At 45.6% G+C, this 22,234-nt stretch overlaps 1 protein-coding gene across 1 annotated transcript; it reads right to left on the reverse strand.

Moving 5' to 3' along the window:
• Window positions 1–3,568: 3,568 nt before the first annotated feature.
• Window positions 3,569–21,874, reverse strand: LOC120026777 (intermediate filament family orphan 1-like). The gene is made up of 10 exons (XM_038971494.1): window positions 21,247–21,874; window positions 20,895–21,114; window positions 10,446–10,506; window positions 9,827–9,922; window positions 9,422–9,562; window positions 8,962–9,143; window positions 7,115–7,235; window positions 6,381–6,473; window positions 5,732–5,862; window positions 3,569–3,731 (listed from the first exon to the last, which is right to left on the reverse strand). Exons 1-10 carry the CDS (start codon window positions 21,872–21,874, stop codon window positions 3,569–3,571), a joined length of 1,836 nt encoding a protein of 611 aa, XP_038827422.1.
• Between the last annotated feature and the right edge of the window lie 360 nt (window positions 21,875–22,234).

The raw sequence follows: 22,234 nt of genomic DNA on the forward strand, positions 1-22,234 counted from the left end.
GGAAAACAAATGACTGCCATAGAAATGAATGGAAACAAATAAAACTCCAGGGACCACAGTCTCCTTCAAGATATTTTATTCTGTACACCCCTTCCATTAATACATAGATTGTTTACCTATTGTTTCCAGATTCCTGGAGGTTGTGATGTTACACAGATACATTGTATACACAGTCCCAGATTAATTATATTGGTCTCAACGGAGTACAAGTCTTTTTTTTGCAACCACTTAATCATTATAACGTCTCTGTACAATGCTGCTGTTTGACAAATTCATATTTGTAAGTCACCTGCATTTCAATCATGTTGACCGATATACACTGAGTGTACAAAACATGAAGAACACCTGCTCTTTCCATTACATAGACTGACCAGTCAGTGATGGGCAATTCCAGTCCGAGGGCCTGATTGGTGTCACAGTTTTGCCCCAGCCCCATCTAACACACCTGACTCCAATAATCACATAATCATGATCTTCAGTTTAGAATACAATTTGATTAATCAGCTGTGTTTGCTAGGGAGGGAGAAAAAGTGTGACACCAATCAGGCCCCCGAGGACTGGAGTTGCCCACCTCTGCGTGAACGCTATGATCCCTTATTGATGTCACTTGTTAAATCCACTTCCAATCAGTGTAGATGAAGGGGAGGTGACAGGTTAAAGAAGGCTTTTTAAGCCTTGAGACAATTGCGACATGGATTGTGTATGTGTGCCATTCAGAGGGTGAACGGGCAAGACAAAAGATTTAAGTGCCTTTGAACGGGGTATGGTAGTAGGTGCCAGGCTCACTGCTTTGTGTCAAGAACTGCAATGAACAAGAATGGTCCACCACCCAAAGGACATCCAGCCAACCTGACACAACTGTCGGAAGCATTGGAGTCAACATGGGCCAGAATCCCTGTGGAACGCTTTCGACACCTTGTGGAGTCCATTCCCTGACGAATTGAGGCTGTTTCAATATTAGGAAGTTGTTCCTAATGTTTGGTATACTCCGTGTATATCATTTGAGACTGGAAATGTAATGTTCAACTCTTTCACCACATATAATCGTAATTCTTACACAGCTGTTGCTAATATTCATATTTCAACATTGATGTTTTCAAAAGTTTACTTGCTGAGCTTCTGTACACAGTTGCATGACGAGGTATGGTAGTCTATTGATGGCTATGGCGATGCAAGTTTTAAGACTGCTTTTGGTGTTGTTGTTTTCTTCTGTACATTCTTCTGTGTTTACTCTTTTGCGGTAAAGATGAGAGAATTTACTAGGCAGACATTCAAGTTTTATAATATGAAAGATATGTTTTGAATCCCCAGAGAGGCGAACAAGTAAACTCTGAAACATTCTTGCAATACAAGACCGACAGCACTAGACAGAGGTACATGCACACCAACAAAGCTAGTCTTAGAACACCCAAAGACACTCCCTATACAATGGCCACCGTTTCATTCATACTGTCTGAAATCGCTTTCTGAAATCTCACATGCATTCCTGGCTTCTCTTACATGGATTTGTCTTCTCAGTGTACATTGACATGTTATTTACATTCAGTAACAGCTAGTACAGGTGTTATATGTTTGCACTTTTTATACAGTGTTTACCATTACTGTTGAATATAGATCCTTTTGTGCAACTTATATGTGGAGATGTACAAACTGTACAATATAGGGGGGGGGGGGGGGTATTTACAATAGGCTTTCAGACATTAATAAACAAAGGAGCGGCTCGATTCAATCCGGAGCGCGGACAATCTGTGTTGTAGTGTGATTGAAATGTAAAGGTCATTTCTGATTGAGCCGACCCATGCAGCGTTTACCGTGAATGGAGTCTCCGCGAACGCGGAAACATTGCTTTGAAATGTCAACGCTGATCTTCTGCGCTACTGATTTGAATCGAGCCCTAGATATGATTGTTGTTTACGTTTTCTCCAACTGTAAACACTGAGCATGTTCAAGTGCAATGAAACTGTGCAACATCCAGACACAAAACCACAGATCTCACAAAGCAGACGGTTAAACACACTAGGTGGTGTGCCCGTGTTCAGATAATGAAGGTCTCACGTGCTACATATAACATGTCACAGTTTGAGTGCCCTTGAATGAGCTCCTAAAGAAGTTATTCATCTGCTAGCAGTATGTTAGATTGTCCTGAAGAGGACCAACATCTACTGCAGCCTACTTGTCCCTTTGTCCACAGCCTTTAAACTCATACCTCTTGGCTGTCCATTTGAAAAGTGCACCAAAATTCGCCGTTGATTGATCAGAGAGCTTTTTTAAGTTCAAGATAAAGTCACTGCTGGCTGGGGTTTGATACGCTAGCATTGAGCGTGTGCTTTTGTAGGACTTGTTTATGTGGGTTGTGATATCAACACTATCCATGGGTCTAATGCAGTATGCTTCTATGTTTGCTTATAGTTTGGAATCACAGCAATGTGCATGACAGTGCAAAGCTAACGGTACCAATTTTTTACTTTTAACTCTAAACTTTATAGCAATGGCTTTTGTGAATTATCTTTGCAAAACTACATAATATTATCCCCTGCATTTCATATTAAAAAAATCTATCAACTATCATACTTTCTTTATAGTGATTTTAATATAAAATAAATACATAGCTATCTGAATTTCAATGACGACTGAAAAAGTGCTGAACTAAATGAATCAAGTGTGTATGAATATGTAATCAAATAAAGTAAATAATAATAAATTCAACATAAATACAAATGTTGTGAACTTCTGTTAATAACATGTTGTGTATATACGAATGTTGTGAACTTCTGTTAATAACATGTTGTGTATATACGAATGTTGTGAACTTCTGTTAATAACATGTTGTGTATATACGAATGTTGTGAACTTCTGTTAACAACATGTTGTGTATATACGAATGTTGTGAACTTCTGTTAATAACATGTTGTGTATATACGAATGTTGTGAGATTGAAGGATGTAAAGCCTTTTTAAGCAATCTTTCTACAGGTTTCCTAGAAGTGGTACTTTTAAAAAGGGAAAGTCGATCATGAGAAGGACATTAATTATAAAGAAAATACATTTTCATAGATGGCTATCAACAGCTAGGTCCTTTCCCTTTAGCAAATTGCAAATGCTCATTTTGTTTGACTGCAACAGACTACTAGATAATTACTTATCCTGTGCAAGTAGTTTGCAATTTTTTTTGTTTGCCTTCAAAAATTCAGCTGTGGTTTCAAATCTGTAACTGCAATGTAACATAAGGCATTTATTCCACAAAAACTGTGTGCAAATAGTTTTTGGTTGGACCTTGCTACGAACAGCAAGATCAATGTGCAAACTTAACAAAAATGTATATATTTTGATCGTTCATATCATATAAGAAGAGATATAAATAGCACAATGTTAAGAAATTCATTGAAATGTTTTTAAGTGCCATTTAGTCCTATCCTCAGATTAGGTGTTTTAATAACCTGAACCACAAGAGGGCAGTGGTGACATATGGCCCTGGAAAGAGTCTGCCGGTTTTACATAATTGATGGGAAAAATGTAAACAACAGCACTATCCAGACTATGGTACATCTACAGGGTATCATCAGTAAGGGTTAGGACTTCCTCCATGGTAAGTGAGGGACCGTACCACTATTAACCTGTGTTTCACAGTAGGGTTCATCACTTTCAGAGTCTGCGGGTGGAGACGCCTTTTTCCACTCCTTCTCTCCGTCATCAGAGTCTTCCATTGCCGCAGTAACGAGAGGGGGAGATTTCCTGAAAGGGAGACAGAGAGGTGGAGTCAATACAACAGGCAATGAATGTCCTCGAGACAAGATGACTCAACGGTCCGTATTCATAGCCTGGTCCCAAATCTGTTGAGCCGTCTTGCCAACTCCTATGGTCATTGGAGTAATAATGACCATAGGAGATGGCAAAACAGCACAAACTAATCTGGGACCAGGCTACCATACTCACAGACGGGTCAATGTAACGATAGTACAGTGAGGTACAGTGTGGCTAATGACAGTACCTGTATTCTCCATTGTGTATACCTGTCTACAATCTTGTGTGTTTATCGCTGCCATTGTATGATATGTTGTACTTATCCCTCTGGCATAGTGAAATAGAATATTGTGCTTCTGTCACTAGCATTTCTGTCTGTCTAGTATTGCATAGACATACCTACATCCACGTCTCTTTAATATACTGTATGAAATCTATCAGTACAGTTGGGAGAATTAAAGAGTTAACCTGAGTGCCAAATCTAGGTCAAAAAGGCTCATTAGCTTCTACCCCCAAGCCATAAGACTGCTGAACAATTAATCAAATGGCTACCCGGACTATTTGTATTGACTCCCCCCCCCCTCCTCGTTTATTATCCATGCATAGTTCCTTTACCCCTACCTACATGTACATATTACCTCAATTACCTCGACTAACCTGTACCCCCGACTCGGTACCGTGCCAATGTGACCACAGACAGTGTGGTGAAGAAGGCACAACAACGTCTCTTCAACCTCAGGAGGCTGAAGAAATTTGGCTTGTTACCTAAAACCCTCACAAACTTTTACAGGATACCTATGGCACCCATCCTGCCGGGCTGCATCATCGCCTGGTACGGCAACTGCACCGCCCATAACCGCAGGGCTCTCCAGAGGGTAGTGAGGTCTGCACAATGCATCACTGGGGACAAACTACCTGCCCTCCTGGACACCTACGGCACCCAATGTCACAGGAGGCCAAAAAGATCATCAAGGACAACAACCACCCGAGCCACTGCTTGTTCACCCCGCTACCATCCAGAAGGCGAGGTCAGTACAGGTGCATCAAAGCTGGGGCCGAGAGACTGAAAAATTGCTTTTTTCTCAAGGCCATCAGACTGTTAAACAGCCATCACTAACACAGTGAGGCTGCTGTCTACATAGAGACTTGAAATCATTGGCCACTTTAATAAATGGATCACTAGTCACTTTAATAATGCCACTTTAATAATGTTTACATATCGTGCATTACTCATCGCATATGTTTATACTGTATTTTATACCGTCTATTGCATCTTGCCTATGCCGCTTGGTCATTACTCATCCATATATTTATATGTATATATTCTTATTCCATTCCTTTACTTAGATCTGTGTGTATTACGTAGTTGTTGTGGAATTGTTAGATAACTTGTTAGATATTGCTGCACTGTCGGAACTAGAAGCACAAGCATTTCGCTGCACTCGCAATAACATCTGCTAACCATGTGTATGTGACCAATAAAATGAGATTTGATTTGATACCGGTACCCCCTGTATACAGCTTCGTTATTGTTATTTTATTCTGTTACTTTTTTAAACTTTAGTTTATTTAGTAAATATTTTCTTAAAACTGCATTGTTGGTTAAGGGCTTGTAAGTAAACATTTCACGGTAAAGCCTACACCTGTTGTATTCGGCACGTGACAAATTAACATTTGATTTGATTTTGATTTGACATCTTGCTATCTTTTACCTCTTTCTGGTATCTAATACCAGGGTATCTCTAGGTATCTCTAGGGTATCTCTAGGGTATCTCTAGGGTATCTCTAGGTATCTCTAGGGTATCTCTAGGTATCTCTAGGGTATCTCTAGGGTATCTCTAGGTACCTCTAGGGTATCTCTAGGGTATCTCTAGGGTATCTCTAGGGCATCTCTTTGACCGATTGGATATCTCATACAGGTATCTCATACCTAGGGTATCTTTTTGAGCGTTTAGGGTGAGTGTTCAGCACCATGCGGAGGTGTCTGATACCTGTCTCCACTCTGGGTGATGAGTCTCCTGCACGTCTCCATCTGCACGTCCAGGCCTCGCTTCATGGAACACATCTCCATGTACTCGTGCAGGTGTCTGTTCATGTCACTCTTAGCTGTGGCCAGCTCCAACTGTGGATACGTAACGTAAGACAATCCATACTGTAAGTTTGCTTTCTGGTTTAAAGTGTCACCACAAAAATGTGGGAGTGGTGAGGGGCAGGATCTTTGCAAAACCAAAAAGGCTGCAGTCGTTTGCATAAATCTTTTTTTCTAGTTTGTGTCTTCTTTTAGGTCGATTGTATTTGTACTTCCTATCGTTGCCACGGGGAATAGAGGAATTAGCAAATGAGGAAGCAAGAGAGCTTCTGGAAAGACTGCACTACCTTCAATGTGTTACTTCAATTTATCTTATCATCTACATAGGGACTCATTTCAACAGTGATTCATGTAAGCACATGGAATGGCTGTCTTGTTTATTTCCATAATTTAATCATCCCCGGGAAACGTCTATGTATTTATGGCTCTGTTTACATCTCTGCAGGCGTATAAATAGCCTTATCCTGCAGCAAAGTCCTCATATTGTACAAACTGCAGGCGGACAACTGGTACTTATAGAGAAGGGCTTTGTATGTTTGAGTGTGTCTCACCTCGATCTGGTCGATTGTCTCCTGATATTCCTTCTCTCTAGTCTGGAAGAGGGACTCTGTGTCCTTTATCACCTTCTCTATGGACTCCTCCTGCTGCGTGATGTGTGTGCGTGTGTATGTGTGTGTGCGCGTGCGTGTGAGAGAGAGAGAAAGAGAACACATTGTTTTGTGCTTATTTGCCTAATATACATGAGATAAAAGGAACGTCAATCAGTATATGGAAATGCAATATACTGCCAATCCATTGGATAAGTACAGCTCAATTCCAAAGTGTCTCTATTGCCCTGCCTCTCTTTGTGTGTGTGTGTGTGTGGGGGGGGGGGGGGGGGGGGGTGTGTGTGTGTGTGGGTGTGGGGTGTGTGTGTGTGTGTGTGTGTGTGTGTGTGTGTGTGTGTGTGTGTGTGTGTGTGTGTGTGTGTGTGTGTGTGTGTGTGTGTGTGTGTGTGTGTGTGTTTGCTACCAGCTTATCTAATTTACACTGTGATCCACGGATCAGGACATGCCAATGTCACAGTCATACATGCAATCTTTAAAGTAGGAGAGAGACACACAGACAAGGCAGCCCAACCATAAGAATAATTAACAAGCAGGAAGTATAGTGGCTTCGGTTGAAACACGCACTTTAACACAGTTCTGGGATCAGCTTACCCTAGCCAGCTCCTAACATTAACCATTACAGTGGTAAATACAAAACTTAGATCAGCCAGTGACTAGTGGCAGGTATAGTGGCTTACCTCTCCCTGGGTCTCCACTGCTCCCAGAGTGTATCCTGGAAAATCCTCCCACAGCAGCAGAGTCTCCTCAGTCTCCTCCCAGGCCAGGCTGTCACAGTCGTCCTCAAACTCACACTCCCTCCTGCAATAGTATGGATTACTAGTTGTACATCTATTCATATACTAAACAAAAATATAAATGCAACATGTAAAGTGTTGGTCCCATGCTGAAATAAAAGAACCCAGAAATGTTCCATACGCACAAAAAGCTTATTTCTCAGATTTTTCCTGCTAGTGAGAATTTCTCCTTTGCCAAGAAAATCCATCCACCTGACAGGTGTGGCATATCAAGAAGCTGATTAAACAGCATTATCATTACACAGGTGCACCTTGTGCTGGGGACAATAAAATGCCAGTCTAAAATGTGCAGTTTTGTCACACAACACAATGCCACAGGTGTCTCAAGTTTTTAGGGAGCATGCAATTGGCATGCTGACTGCAGGAATATCCACCAGAGCTGTTGCCAGAGAATTGAATGTTCATTTCTCTACCATAAGCCGCCTGCAACATCGTTTTAGAGAACTTGGCATTACATCCAACCGGCCTCACAACCGCAGACCACGTGTAACCACGCCAGCCAAGGCCCTCCACATCTGGCTTCTTCACCTGCGGGATGGTCTGAGATGAGCCACCCGGACGGCTGATGAAACTGGGTTTTCACAACCAAAGAATTTCTGCACAAACTATCAGAAACCGCCTCAGGGAAGCTCATCTGTGTGCTCGTCATCCTCATCAGGGTCTTGACCTGACTGCAGTTTGGCGTCGAAACCAACTTCAGTGGGCAAATGCCCACCTTTGATGGCAACTGGCAGGCTGGAGAAGTGTGCCCTTCATCGATGAATCCCGGTTTCAACTGTACTGGGCAGATGGCAGACAGCGTGTATGGCGCTGTGTAGGCGAGCGGTTTGCTGATGTCAAAGTTTTCAACAGAGTGCCCCATGGTGGCAGTGGGGTTATGGTATTGGCAAGCATAAGCTATGGACAACGAACGCAATTGTATTTTATCGATGGCAATTTGAATGCACAGAGATACCGTGACGAGATCCTCAGGCCCATTGTCGTGCCATTCATCCACTGCCATCACCTCATATTTCAGCATGATAATGCATGGCCCCACGTCGCAAGGATCTGTACATAATTCCTGGAAGCTGAAAATGTCCCAGTTCTTCCATGCCCTGCATACTCACCAGATGTCACCCATTGAACATGTTTGGGATGCTCTGGATCGACGTGTACGACAGCGTGTTCCAGCTTCACCAATATCGAGCAGCTTCACACAGCCATTGAAGAGGAGTGGGACAACATTCCACAGACCACAATCAACAGCCTGATCAACTTTATGCGAATGAGATGTGTTGCGCTGCATGAGGCAAATGGTGGTCACACCAGATACTGACTAGTTTTCTGATCCACGCCCCTACCTATTTTTTTAAGGTATCTGTGACCAACAGATGCATATCTGTATTCCCAGTCATGTGAAATCCATAGATTAGGGCCTAATTAATGTATTTCAATTGACTGATTTCCTTATATGAACTGTAACTCAGTAAAATCTTTGAAATTGTTGCGTGTTGCATTTACATTTTTGTTCAGTGTAGTTTACTGGCTGACTCTGGTCCGCTCATTGCTTACAAGTGACAGACTATAGTCCTGGTGATGAGCAGTGTGCAAGCTTTTTATCCAGACACACTCTTAACAGTCCTGATTTAAATAATCATGGTCTGAAATTTCGAGTGGCTCCCCAGTTGTGGTGTTTGATACTTTATCAGACCTCGATTGCTGACCATTTCCACATAGTTAGGACTCACAGCTGGTTCAGCATCCTCTGCATCTCCTCGTTGATCTGATTGGCTGACGTGCTACACGACTCCTCATCCTTGCCCCTTTCGCTCTCAGAGATGCTGGTTGGTTCATCCCCATCACCGCCTTTAACCGACTGGGCCGCCTGCTTTCGGGGCCGGCGAGTCAGAGTGGAAGGAGGTGTGGCCATCTGCTAGATAAAGGTGGAATAACAGTGTAATAGCAGTGTAATAAAGGTGTAATTAACATGAGTTGCCCTAGAAGATATGAGTGGACTTGCTTCCACAGAATCGGTCATGCTGTAATTATAACAATCGACGATTGCTCCAACAGATCTAGAATCAGCTTACCTTGGGAAAATCCTACACTTACCCATTATGGTGGTAAATGCTAAACTGATCTCATATCAGTTTCTAGGGGCTACCTAACATATAGTTAGGTGTATAGTTGCCTATAAGCAGTCCTGACCTGGAAGATCTGGATCATGTCCTCACAGTTCCTCTGCTGGGCCACATCACACAGGCGAGCCGTGATGTCGATGCGTCTACAGATGTCCATGTCCACCTTCATGGCCTTCTCCTGGATCTTACTGTCCAGATCCGACAGGTTCTGATAGAGAGAGAGAAGCAGAGGAGAGTGAGTGACCCCCGCCAAAGGAAATATGTGTTCCCAAATCTTATTTATATTTTAAAATACATTTTTGAAGTAAACCGCACCAATGAGTTACCAATTAGAGATGTTCTACGATTTTATAACTCAAAAGTGAGTTGGGCAAAATTCCTATTCTAAGCCATCTCTCATGGGACTACTTTTGAGGTATACAAATCTCAACAACTTGAGTGAGCTATTCCAACATTGCTATGAGGGACTCACGTTGCTCATTAGGCCTTTGAAGAGGACCAACTCAGCTTTCAGCTGTTTCACCCTGAGGGCCAGCTCATCCTGACACACCTCACTCTCCTGGAGATCCTGTACACACACACACACACACACACACACACACACACACACACACACACACACACACACACACACACACACACACACACACACACACACACACACACACACACACACACACACACACACACACACACCTTATTTGCATTGCATGTATGACAGAACATAACTAATTATAAGTATGCATAATAAATAGAATGGGTGGTGCATTGAATAGATCATTTGTAGTTCTTTCCAGCTCAAGTTACACAATACACTCTCTACCTCTATACTATTGCTTTCCAATCAACCCAGCTGATCTGAGGTGGAATCATAATGTTCGTGTGATGTGAAATATTAAAAGGGGTAACCTGCAGTTCAAACAATAACAAAGCAGTCGCCCACTTCTGAGGGGGTTTGACTGTTGAATTAAGCTCACGAGGCATTTCTATATGTTTTGTTTTTCAAGAATCAATGGCCATATATCATTGATTAAAACATGTATGTAGCAATCGCAGATTGCCCTTTATCATTGACACAGCTAAGGGCTTACCTCCTCCAGCTCAGCCACTTTCTCCTGGAGGTCCACTCTGAATGTATACTCTTCCTCCCATCTGTTGAAACACACACACACACACACACACACACACACACACACACACACACACACACACACACACACACACACACACACACACACACACACACACACACACACACACACACACACACACACACACACACACACGCAGTGATCATATAGATGAGAATGGAGATGGATGAGGAAGTCATCACCACAACATCGCACTATCATCACTGTCTCTTCTGGGGACACAACTTCCAATTACACACCCAATTTTAGCAGTTCAATCCCACAATCACCATTATTTTCTATTTAGGCTATTCTAGTACCTCAATTTTCCCGACCATCTGTGACTGAGGGTAGATAACGTTGTCAAAGGCCAAAATGTCTCACAAATAGTATAATAGTAACACTGAATCGCATCCCCAAGCTGACAAGGTAAAAATATGTCGTTCTGCCCCTGAACAAGGCAGTTAACCCACTGTTCCCTGGTAGGCCATCATTGTAAATAAGAATTTGTTCTTAACTGACTTGCCTAGTTAAATAATTGTTAAATAAAAAATAAATGTAAAAAAGTTACAAATAACAGATAGAAACCATGCAGATAGCCAAATACCATTTCCTATAGGCTACAGTGTTGTGCTAATGTGGTTCAATTAACCAATAAGGCCCGAGGGTGTGTGGTATATGGCCAATATACCACAGCTAAGGGCTGTACTTCTGCACGATGCATTGCAGAGTGCCTGAACATAGCCCTTAGCCGTGGTATATTGGCCATATATCATAAACCCCAGAGGTGCCTTATTGCTATTATAAACTAGTTGCCAACCAGTGGAGGCTACTGAGGGGAGAATGGCTCATAATAATGGCTGGAACAGCACAAATGGAATGGCATCAAACACCTGGAAACCATGTGTTTGGTGTATTCAATACCCTTCCACTGATTCCGCTCCAGTCATTACCACGAGCCCATTCTCCCCAATTAAGCTGCCACCAACCTCCTGTATTGCCAAAATAATTAGACCAGTAAAAATAAATGTTTTGTCATACCCATGGTATACGGTCTGATATACCACAGCTGTGAGCCAATCAGCATGCAGGGCTCGAACCACCCAGTTCATTCTGAAGTTTGATGGAGTTTGTGTATCCACGTTGTGTGCCTAATCTCCCTTACTCAGCTGTGTTACGGAACAGGACACCACGCAGTATGCATATAGAGCAACCTGCTGCAACACTTACTGAAGATGAAGTGGCCTAACCCAGGAGGGCGCATTGTGCCATAGTCCACATTGCCTATACACACTGTTATCAGTCTGCTCAAGTGTGGATGCAGTGTATAGGCCTACAGTAGCCTGTTGTTAATAACAGTATACTTGGGTAGCCTATGCTGTAAGTTCAACCTGGTCTCATAGCATTCTGTATTATTCCCTACGTAAATCCGAGACACTCCATTTAGTATGATATTGTCACGACTTCCGCCGAAGTCGGCCCTTCTCCTTGTTCGGGTGGTGTTCGGCGGTCGATGTCACCGGCTTTCTAGTCACCACCGATCCATTTTTCAGTTTCGTTTTGTTTTGTCTGTATTACACACACCTGGTTTCAATTCCCCTATCATGTTCCCTATTTACCCTCTGGCATACATTTCTGTTCTGTCCGTGATTGTTTGTTTCGTTAGTGGTTGTTGTTAGTGCTTGTGTGTTTGTTATATTCCCATTGAGGAATTTTTGCTTATATTTTGAGTAAACGCCGTTGTTTTGCTCAACACCTGTGTCCTGCGCTTGACTCCGCTACATCTCTGCACACAACCCTGACAGAATCACGGACCTGTTCAAATGGAGTCAGCAGGTGCAGCCAGCCCTTCTCTCCCAGTAGAGGAGCAAGTCCAACAGCACGCGACCATGTTACACAGTCTAGGGACAGCCATGGATCGCGTGCTGCAAACAATGGACAGATGGGAGAGAGGAGGTCTCCCGGTCAATCATACCCCATCACCTCCGCGCGCACCTCAACCTACACCGATGTCCACCCCTCCATCGTCAGGACCCAGTGGGATTCGGCTCTCGCTCCCAGGAGCGTATGACGGAACAGCAGCCGGGTGCCAGGGGTTCCTACTACAGCTGGAGCTCTACCTGGTGGCTGTTCATCCGTCCCCTTCGGGACGCGAGAGGGTGGGCGCCCTCATCTCCTGCCTGACTGGTAAAGCTCTGGAGTGGGCCAACGCCATCTGGGGAAGGGAAGGCCTAACTCTGGATGACTATGAGGACTTCTCTCGCCGCTTCCGGGCAGTCTTTGATCATCCACCTGAAGGGAGAGCGGCGGGAGAGCGATTGTTCCATCTGAGACAGGGGATGAGGAGCGCTCAAGAATTCGAACTCTGGCAGCTGGTGCGGGATGGAATGAGCGGGCCCTGATCGATCACTACAGGTGTAGTTTACGAGAGGACGTTCGTAGGGAGCTAGCCTGCAGGGACACCACTCTCAACCTGGACCAGCTGGTGGATTTATCTATCCGGCTGGATAACCTAGATCGGGGTCCGCCCGTTCCATTACCCAGCACCTTGGATCCAACACCTATGGAGTTAGGAGGGGCTGCTAGGAGGGAGACCGGAGGGGGGACCATTCCCTGCACCAACTGTGGTCGCAGAGGGCACACTGCTGGTCGGTGCTGGGGTGTTTCTCCTGGAAGTCGAGGTAGCAGGCGGAGCACTGGTGGGTCATCCCAGGTGAGTAGGCACACAACTCACCCAGAGCCCTCTGTTGCACACATGTGGTTACCCATAGAATTTCCTGAGTTTTCCCCGCATCCCCAGCATAAGGCGCTAGTAGATTCAGGCGCAGCTGGGAACTTTATTGACCGCTCTTTGGCACATAGATTAGGGATCCCTATTGTTCCTGTTGATGTTCCCTTCCCTGTACATGCCTTAGATAGTCGTCCTTTGGGGTCGGGCTGATTGGGGAGGTCACAGCGCCCATTGCTATGAGAACGCGGGGGGATCACGAGGAGAGAATTAGTCTCTTCTTGATCGACTCTCCTGCGTTTCCTGTTGTGTTGGGTCTTCCCTGGTTGGCCTCTCATGATCCGATTATTTCGTGGCAACAGAGGGCTCTCAAGGGATGGTCCTGTCAGTATTCACGGAGGTGTGTAGGTGTTTCCTTAGGTGCCACTACGGTGGAAAGTCCAAACCAGGTTTCCACCATGCACATTCCCCCAGAATATGCCGATTTGGCACTCGCCTTCTGTAAAAAGAAGGCGACTCAATTACCACCCCATCGACCGGGGGATTGTGCGATAGATCTCTTGGTAGACGCTGCACTTCCCAGGAGTCACGTGTATCCTCTGTCACAGGAGACGGTGGCTATGGAGACATATGTCACCGAATCTCTGGGACAGGGATACATTCGGCCTTCCATCTCACCTGTCTCCTCGAGTTTCTTTTTTGTGAAGAAGAAGGATGGAGGTTTGCGCCCGTGTATTGATTATCGAGGTTTAAATAAGATCACGGTAAAATACAGTTACCCGCTACCACTCATAGCCAGTATGACCGAGTCATTACACGGGGCGCGCTTCTTCACAAAATTGGACCTCAGGAGCGCTTACAACCTGGTGCGTATCAAGGGGGAGATGAGTGGAAGACAGCATTTAGCACCACTTCTGGGCATTATGAGTACCTCGTCATGCCGTACGGGTTAATGAATGCTCCATCAGTCTTCCAATCCTTTGTAGATGAGATTTTCAGGGACCTGCACGGGCAGGGTGTAGTGGTGTATATAGATGACATTCTAATATACTCCGCTACACGCGCCGAGCATGTGTCCCTAGTGCGCAGGGTGCTTGGTCGACTGTTGGAGCATGACCTGTACGTCAAGGCTGAGAAATGTCTGTTCTTCCAACAGTCCATCTCCTTCCTAGGGTACCGCTTTTCAGCGTCAGGGGTAGAGATGGAGAATGACCGGATTTCAGCCGTGCGTAATTGGCCGACTCCAACCACGGTAAAGGAGGTGCAGCGGTTTTTAGGGTTTGCCAACTACTACCTGAGATTTATCCGGGGTTTTGGTCAGGTAGCGGCTCCCATTACCTCACTGCTGAAGGGGGGACCGGTGCGACTGCAGTGGACAGCTGGGGCGGACAGGGCTTTTGGTCACCTGAAGGCTCTGTTTACCTCGGCTCCCGTGCTGGCTCATCCTGATCCTTCCTTAGCATTCATAGTTGAGGTGGACGCGTCCGAGGCAGGGATAGGGGCTGTGCTGTCTCAGCGCTCGGGTACGCCACTAAAGCTCCGCCCCTGTGCATTCTTTTCGAAGAAGCTCAGCCCGGCGGAGCGAAACTATGATGTGGGGGACCGGGAGTTGCTGGCTGTTGTCATGGCTCTGAAAGCGTGGAGACATTGGCTTGAGGGGGCTAGACACCCTTTTCTCATTTGGACTGACCACCGCAATCTGGAGTACATCCGGGCGGCGAGGAGAATGAACCCTCGCCAGGCAAGGTGGGCCATGTTTTTCACCCGTTTTGATTTCACCCTTTCCTACAAACCAGGTTCCCAGAACGTTAAGGCAGACGCACTGTCCCGGCTGTATGATACAGAGGAGCGGTCCACAGATCCCACTCCCATAATTCCAGCCTCTCGCCTGGTGGCACCGGTGGTGTGGGAGGTGGACGCGGACATCGAACGGGCATCACGTGCAGAGCCCACTCCACCTGACTGTCCAGGTGGACGTCTGTACGTTCCGTTTGATGTCCGCGATCGTTTGATCTGTTGGGCTCATACGTCACCCTCCTCTGGTCATCCTGGTATCGGTCGGACGGTGCGCTGCCTTGCTGGGAAGTACTGGTGGCCCACTTTAGCTAAGGACGTGAGGGTTTATGTTTCCTCCTGTTCGGTATGCGCACAGTGCAAGGCACCTAGACATCTGCCCAGAGGGAAATTACAACCTCTTCCCGTTCCACAGCGACCGTGGTCACACCTATCGGTGGATTTCGTGACGGATCTTCCCCCGTCGCGGGGTAACACCACGATCCTGGTCGTTGTGGATCGGTTTTCTAAGTCCTGCCGTCTCCTTCCTTTGCCCGGTCTCCCTACGGCTCTACAAACTGCGGAGGCCCTGTTCACCCACGTATTCCGGCACTACGGGGTGCCTGAGGATATAGTTTCTGATCGGGGTCCCCAATTTACGTCTAGAGTCTGGAGGGCGTTCATGGAACGCCTGGGGATCTCGGTCAGCCTTACCTCAGGTTTCCACCCCGAGAGCAACGGGCAGGTGGAAAGAGTCAACCAGGATGTGGGTAGGTTTCTGAGGTCCTATTGCCAGGACCGGCCGGGGGAGTGGGCGGTTTACATCCCCTGGGCGGAGATGGCCCAAAACTCCCTCCGCCACTCCTCTACCAACCTATCACCTTTTCAGTGTGTGCTGGGTTATCAGCCGGTCCTGGCACCATGGCATCAGAGCCAGATTGAGGCTCCTGTGGTGGATGAATGGTTTCGGCACTCAGAGGAGACATGGAACACTGCCCATGTGCGGCTACAACGGGCCATCAGGAGGTAAAAGGCGAGTGCCGACCGCCACCGCAGTGAGGTCTGGCTCTCGACCCGAAACCTGCCCCTTCACCTGCCCTGCCGGAAGCTGGGTCCGCGGTTTGTGGGGCCATTCAAAGTCCTGAGGAGACTGAACGAGGTTTGTTATAGGTTACAACTCCCCCCTGATTATCACATTAACCCCTCGTTCCATGTGTCTCTCCTCAGGCCGGTGGTGGCTGGTCCGCTCTAGCAGTCTGAGGTGCGGGAGGTTCCTCCGCCCCCTCTTGACATCGACGGGGTCCCGGCGTATATCGTAAGAGCCATCATGGACTCAAGGCGTCGGGCGAGGGGCCTTCAGTACCTCGTGGAGTGGGAGGGGTACGGCCCGGAGGAGAGATGCTGGGTACCGGTGGAGGACATTCTAGATCCGTCAATGTTACAAGAGTTTCACCGTCTCCACCCGGATCGCCCTGCACCTCGCCCTCCGGGTCGTCCCCGAGGCCGGTGTCATCGCGCTGCTGGAGCCGCGCGTCAAGGGGGGGGGTATTGTCACGACTTCCGCCGAAGTCGGCCCTTCTCCTTGTTCGGGTGGTGTTCGGCGGTCGACGTCACCGGCTTTCTAGTCACCACCGATCCATTTTTCTGTTTTGTTTTGTCTGTATTACACACACCTGGTTTCAATTCCCCTATCATGTTCCCTATTTAACCCTCTGGCATTCATTTCTGTTCTGTCCGTGATTGTTTGTTTCATTAGTGGTTGTTGTTAGTGCTTGTGTGTTTGTTATATTCCCATTGAGGGATTTTTGCTTATATTTTGAGTAAACGCCGTTGTTTTGCTCAACACCTGTGTCCTGCGCTTGACTCCGCTACATCTCTGCACACAACCCTGACAGATATGTTATGTTTCGTATGGCATGTATTACATTGTGGATGTCCATCACTCATTTCGTATAATATGTTACGAATTACAATACGTACTATATGTTACGAATTTGAAAAATTATATATGTTAACCTTTGGGTAGACGATCGCATTATATGCCCACCCATCCACCCAGACCAACTACTCTTTTACCCCACAGGCCATAAACCTCCTGAATCTGCACATCAAATTAAATAATGTATATTTATTGCTGCATTTTTACACAATGAACTTAATCCTAGTAAAAATTCCCTGTCAGTTAGGATCACCACTTTATTTTAAGAATGTGAAATGTCAAAATAATAGTAGAGAGAATTATTTATTTCAGCTTTTATTTCTTTCATCACATTCCCAGTGGGTCAGAAGTTTACATACACTCAATTAGTATTTGGTAGCATTGCCTTTAAATTGTTTAACTTGGGTCAAACATTTCAGGTAGCCTTCCACAAGCTTCCCACAATAAGTTGGGTGAATTTTGGCCCATTCCTCCTGACAGAGCTGGTGTAACTGAGTCAGGTTTGTAGGCCGCCTTGCTCGCACATGCTTTTTCAGTTCTGCCCACACATTTTCTATAGGATTGAGGTCAGGGCTTTGTGATGGCCACTCCAATACCTTGACTTTGTTGTCCTTAAGCCATTTTTCCACAACTTTGGAAGTATGCTTGGGGTCATTGCCCATTTGGAAGACCAATTTGTGACCAAGCTTTAACTTCCTGACTGAGGTCTTGAGATGTTGCTTCAATATATCCACATAATTTTCCTGCCTCATGATGCCATCTATTTTGTGAAGTGCACCAGTCCCTCCTGCAGCAAAGCACCCCCACAACATGATGCTGCCACTCCCATACTTCACGGTTGGGATGGTGTTCTTTGTCTTGCAAGCGTCCCCCTTTTTCCTCCAAACATAATGATGGTCATTATGGCCAAACAGTTCTATTTTTTGATTCATCAGACCAGAGGACATTTCTCCAAAAATTACGATCTTTGTCCCCAAGTGCAGTTGCAAACTGTAGTGTGGCTTTTTTTATGGCGGTTTTGGAGCAGTGGCTTCTTCCTTGCTGAAAGGCCATTCAGGTTATGTCGATATAGGACTCGTTTTTACTGTGGATATAGATGCTTTTGTACCTGTTTCCTCCAGCATCTTCACAAGGTCCTTTGCTGTTGTTCTGGGATTGATTTGCACTTTTCGCACCAAAGTACGTTCATCTCTAGGAGACATAACGCGTCTCCTTCCTGAGCGGTATGACGGCTGCGTGGTCCCATGGTGTTTATACTTGCGTACTATTGTTTGTACAGATAAACGTGGTACCTTCAGTCATTTGGAAATTGCTCCCAAGGATGAACCAGACTTGTGGAGGTCTACAATTTTTTTTCTGAGGTCTTGGCTGATTTCTTTGGATTTTCCCATGATGTCAAGCAAAGAGGCACTGAGTATGAAGGTAGCCCTTGAAATACATCCACAGGTACACCTCCAATTGACTCAAATGTTGTCAATTAGCCTATCAGAAGCTTCTAAAGCCATGACATCATTTTCTGGTATTTTCCCAGATGTTTAAAAGGCACAGTCAACTTAGTGTAAGTAAATTTCTGCCCCACTGGAATTGTGATACAGTGAATTATAAGTGAAATAATCTGTCTGTAAACAATTTTTGGAAAAATTACTTGTGTCATGCACGAAGTAGATGTCCTAACCGACTTGTCAAAACTATAGTTTGTTTCCAAAGAAATGTGTGGAGTGGTTGAAAAACGAGTTTTAATGACTCCAACCTAAGTGTATGTAAACTTCCGACTTCAACTGTATATGGTTGTCACTGTTTTTAATGTTGTTTTTTATTGTTGAACCCTGACTGCACAACACATTTCCCAATTGGGACAATAAAGATAACTTGAACCCTACTTTCGGTTTTGCCTTAGGTATACACTGTATAAATTGAATGGAAAATGAGGTTACATTCTATTCTAGCTTCCCACAGCCCCCTGGAGACTTATTACACAAAAATTAATTGTATGTTATTGTATTTGTCACGACTTCCACCGAAGGTGGCTCCTCTCCCTGTTCGGGTGGCGCTCGGCGGTCTTCGTCGCCGGCCTACTAGCTGCCACCGATCTCCTTTCTTTTTCGTTTGGTTTTGTCTGTCTTGTGTTCACCTGTGTCTAGTTTAGGCTAATCAGTGGGGTATTTAATCTCGCCCTACCCACTAGGTTTTGTGCGGGATTGTTTGTGTTACTGTCGTTGGCTTGCAGTTTTCCCAGTTAAGCTGGTTTATTTTCACGGGACTGTTTTTCCCGCACGTTAGTTTAGTAGAGGAGTGTGTTCCTCCGTTTTCGACTAGACTGCGTTCCTGTTTTCTAGTGGCTGCTTTTGTGGTCCTGTACCTGTTTTGTTGGTGGACCAGCAAATAAAACGCCCTTCTTGAAATTCTTGCTCTCCTGCGCCTGACTCCACACCCACCTCTCCTAGGGAGATACTGACAGTATTGTTATGAGACAGTTGTTTTTCATGTGATCTAAGGCAGATGATTGGAAATGTTCCCATGTTGAACAATTTGATCTTCTCAATAAAAGAGAATTACAGGAAGGTGTTTCGGCTGGCAAGGCTTGAGGCTGTTAAACAGAGAGTTAACGTTGCCTTGTTGCCATTAACATTCAGACAGTGGACTATAGACTGTAGCGAAGGTTACTGGTGTCATTTAGTGATTTCAGCGTCTTCTCACAGATGCTGCAGAAGGCGAGTGCTCGTATGCGAGGGGTGAGAGCGAGAGAGCGAAAGAGAGAGGAACAGGGAGTTTGTGAGTGTAAGAGCGAAATATAGTGGGAGAGGGTTCAAGTGAAAAAAGAGAGAGAGGGAGTGATAGAGTGTGAGAGGAAGAGAAAGTGGGAGCGAGAAAAAGAGAGAATAATGTGAACAGCCTCTAGCGGCACCACTAGCGGTCACAGATTTCAGTACAGTGCTGCATTGCAGGTGGTGAGACGAAACGCAGATGGGCGGGAGAGGGAGCGCGAGAGAGAGAGAGATAGAGGCCATGTGAGAGAGAGAACCCAGTGTACTGTTGAGTTCTCCCCAGCCAATTCAGCCCTCTCTAGATAATCCTCCTATTGGATAAGATATTGGCCAGTGCTGTTCTTTTAAACGCTGTGATTAACCATGTTTGAACTATGATCCCCAACCAGCCTATAGCGAAGCCTTGTAACGGCATATAATTTGGGAAGTACAGGGGCATTTTGAAGACAAAAAGTAGAGTGGCTGAAACACTTCAAGATTTCCAGAGTAACCGGAAGCCATCATATGGAGGATGATGATGATGATGATGACAAAAACAACAACAGAACAGATGCCTCATTTCAACTCAGTTGTAAGATAGTAGTATTTTGGCAGCATGATCATAAGCTGGACAACCATAAAGCCTGTAATATAGCGCTGCCTTATATTTCAAGATGCGTACGCAAATCATGTAGACCTTGCATGATGATGTAATGTTCTTTTCTTGTGTTCTGGGGTGTAATTTGGTATGAAGAAAGCAAAAACACACTACGGTTGATTAGGCTCATATCAGGCTACTGTTAGTTCAGATACATTCCACCCCACATTTGTAACAGGAGAACCCACTGTAAGTTGATACAAACCTTAATAGACAATATGTCTAACTCAACGTTTTTGATTGTTTTCTATGACAAGACAACTTTTATAATCCTATTCTGACAAGACTTCGGCAGAAGGACACAGGTGTTATGGTATCTGTAACTATAAAAAGGATCACTGATTAGTAGAATCGGGTGTGTAATTAGAGCAGGGCTGGGGGGGAAAGCCTGCACACCCCTTCACTCTCCAGGAGGAGGGTTGGTCAATCCTGGGGTAGGGGTGTTGCCCTAATAATGGTGGGATATAGAGACAATAAATGACATCACACATCAGGCCTACAGTTGACAATAACATAGGCTTAAAGCCCCAGGCCTTTAACTATAATGGTTAGACCGCTTCATCCATACCTGCGTTTATACTCATCCCTCTCTCGTTTCACCTTGCCCAACACGTTGTACAGGGCCCGTATCTCAGGGGTGATGGTGTCGATTTGTACACCTACTCCGTCCGTTTGGGCACAAGGCACACCCATGTCTGTAACGCGCGACTCCCTCCCCGCGCCAAACCTGCGGTCGTGGTTGTAGGACCAAACGGTGCCGGGAAGGAACCGGGGAGGCGGGTTAGTAGACATACCAGTCCCAAAACGGACATATTTCTCGTTAATGTTGGATATAGTCTCGAAAGGATCAGTAGGGGTTAATAAAGGACTGATGGAAATATGTGGAGTGAGTTGGTTGGAATTGAGGTTGCAATTCGAGTCCGTCAGAGTCGAGTTCCTAAATAGTGATTTGCTGTTGGACTCAAAGACGGGAGTTGTAGGTCTGTTGAGTGATGGAGAGAGAAGCCCTCCGGGCAGGTATGCAGAATTATTGACGTTCTGGAGGGGGATATGTCCAGGCCTAACTGCGATGGGCCCTACGAAACCAGTCTGGACTCCCATTTCCTTAGTCAATGGCTTTTTCCTGTGTCCTTCTCCTGAATTGTCCTCGTTATTTTCCAAAGCCTGCTGAAGCTGTTTCTCTAAAGCTTTATTCCGACGCTCCAGCTCATGAACTTTAGCCAAAAAGCAACGGAAGCGCAAATTCAAGGTCTTGAGAACACTGATGTTGGAGCCCAAGTCGTTACGCAGGGCCATCGCTGCGGGGGGCGGCGGCGCACGGTGCATGTTGTTCAGGTGCAGATACGCGAGTCCCGAAGGTGGCAGCGCACTAAATTCCAGGCCAGATAGCCCATCTTGTCCAAAGCCAGTGTGCTCACCCAAGATGAAGCCTGAGTCAGGTGCACCGTATGAGTCTAGGCCTGTCATGGAAGAATCCAAATTGCTGCCCATCTGGTTATGCTGCTGTTGCTGAACCAGGTACGCGTTCTCTCCCAATAACGGATTCATGCTTGAGTATGAAAACCTGAAATGTTCAAAATCCGGCATGAAAACAGACTTCTTAATTTAGCTTGAAAGCTAACTCCTGATGCAAATAATAGCCTTACTTGCTCTATCCCTAATAGCCTTGCCCTGTGAAGACTTAGCCTATGCGTCCTACCAAGACAGAATAAGATAACTGAACTAAATAAAATAATTTATAGGCTATTGAACAAGTAGAATATTCCACGTCTTAAAATTACACCCGTCAGTGACTGAAAAAGCCGCAGCAATCAAGCGGTGAAGGCTACCTGGCTGGCCGCAGCGCAACTACTAACTTTGGCGTAGGGATGGATGTCTGCCGAAGTAACAGTACAGTCAAGACCATGT

Source organism: Salvelinus namaycush, chromosome 32, assembly GCF_016432855.1.
Source record: "Salvelinus namaycush isolate Seneca chromosome 32, SaNama_1.0, whole genome shotgun sequence".
NCBI lineage: Eukaryota > Metazoa > Chordata > Actinopteri > Salmoniformes > Salmonidae > Salvelinus > Salvelinus namaycush.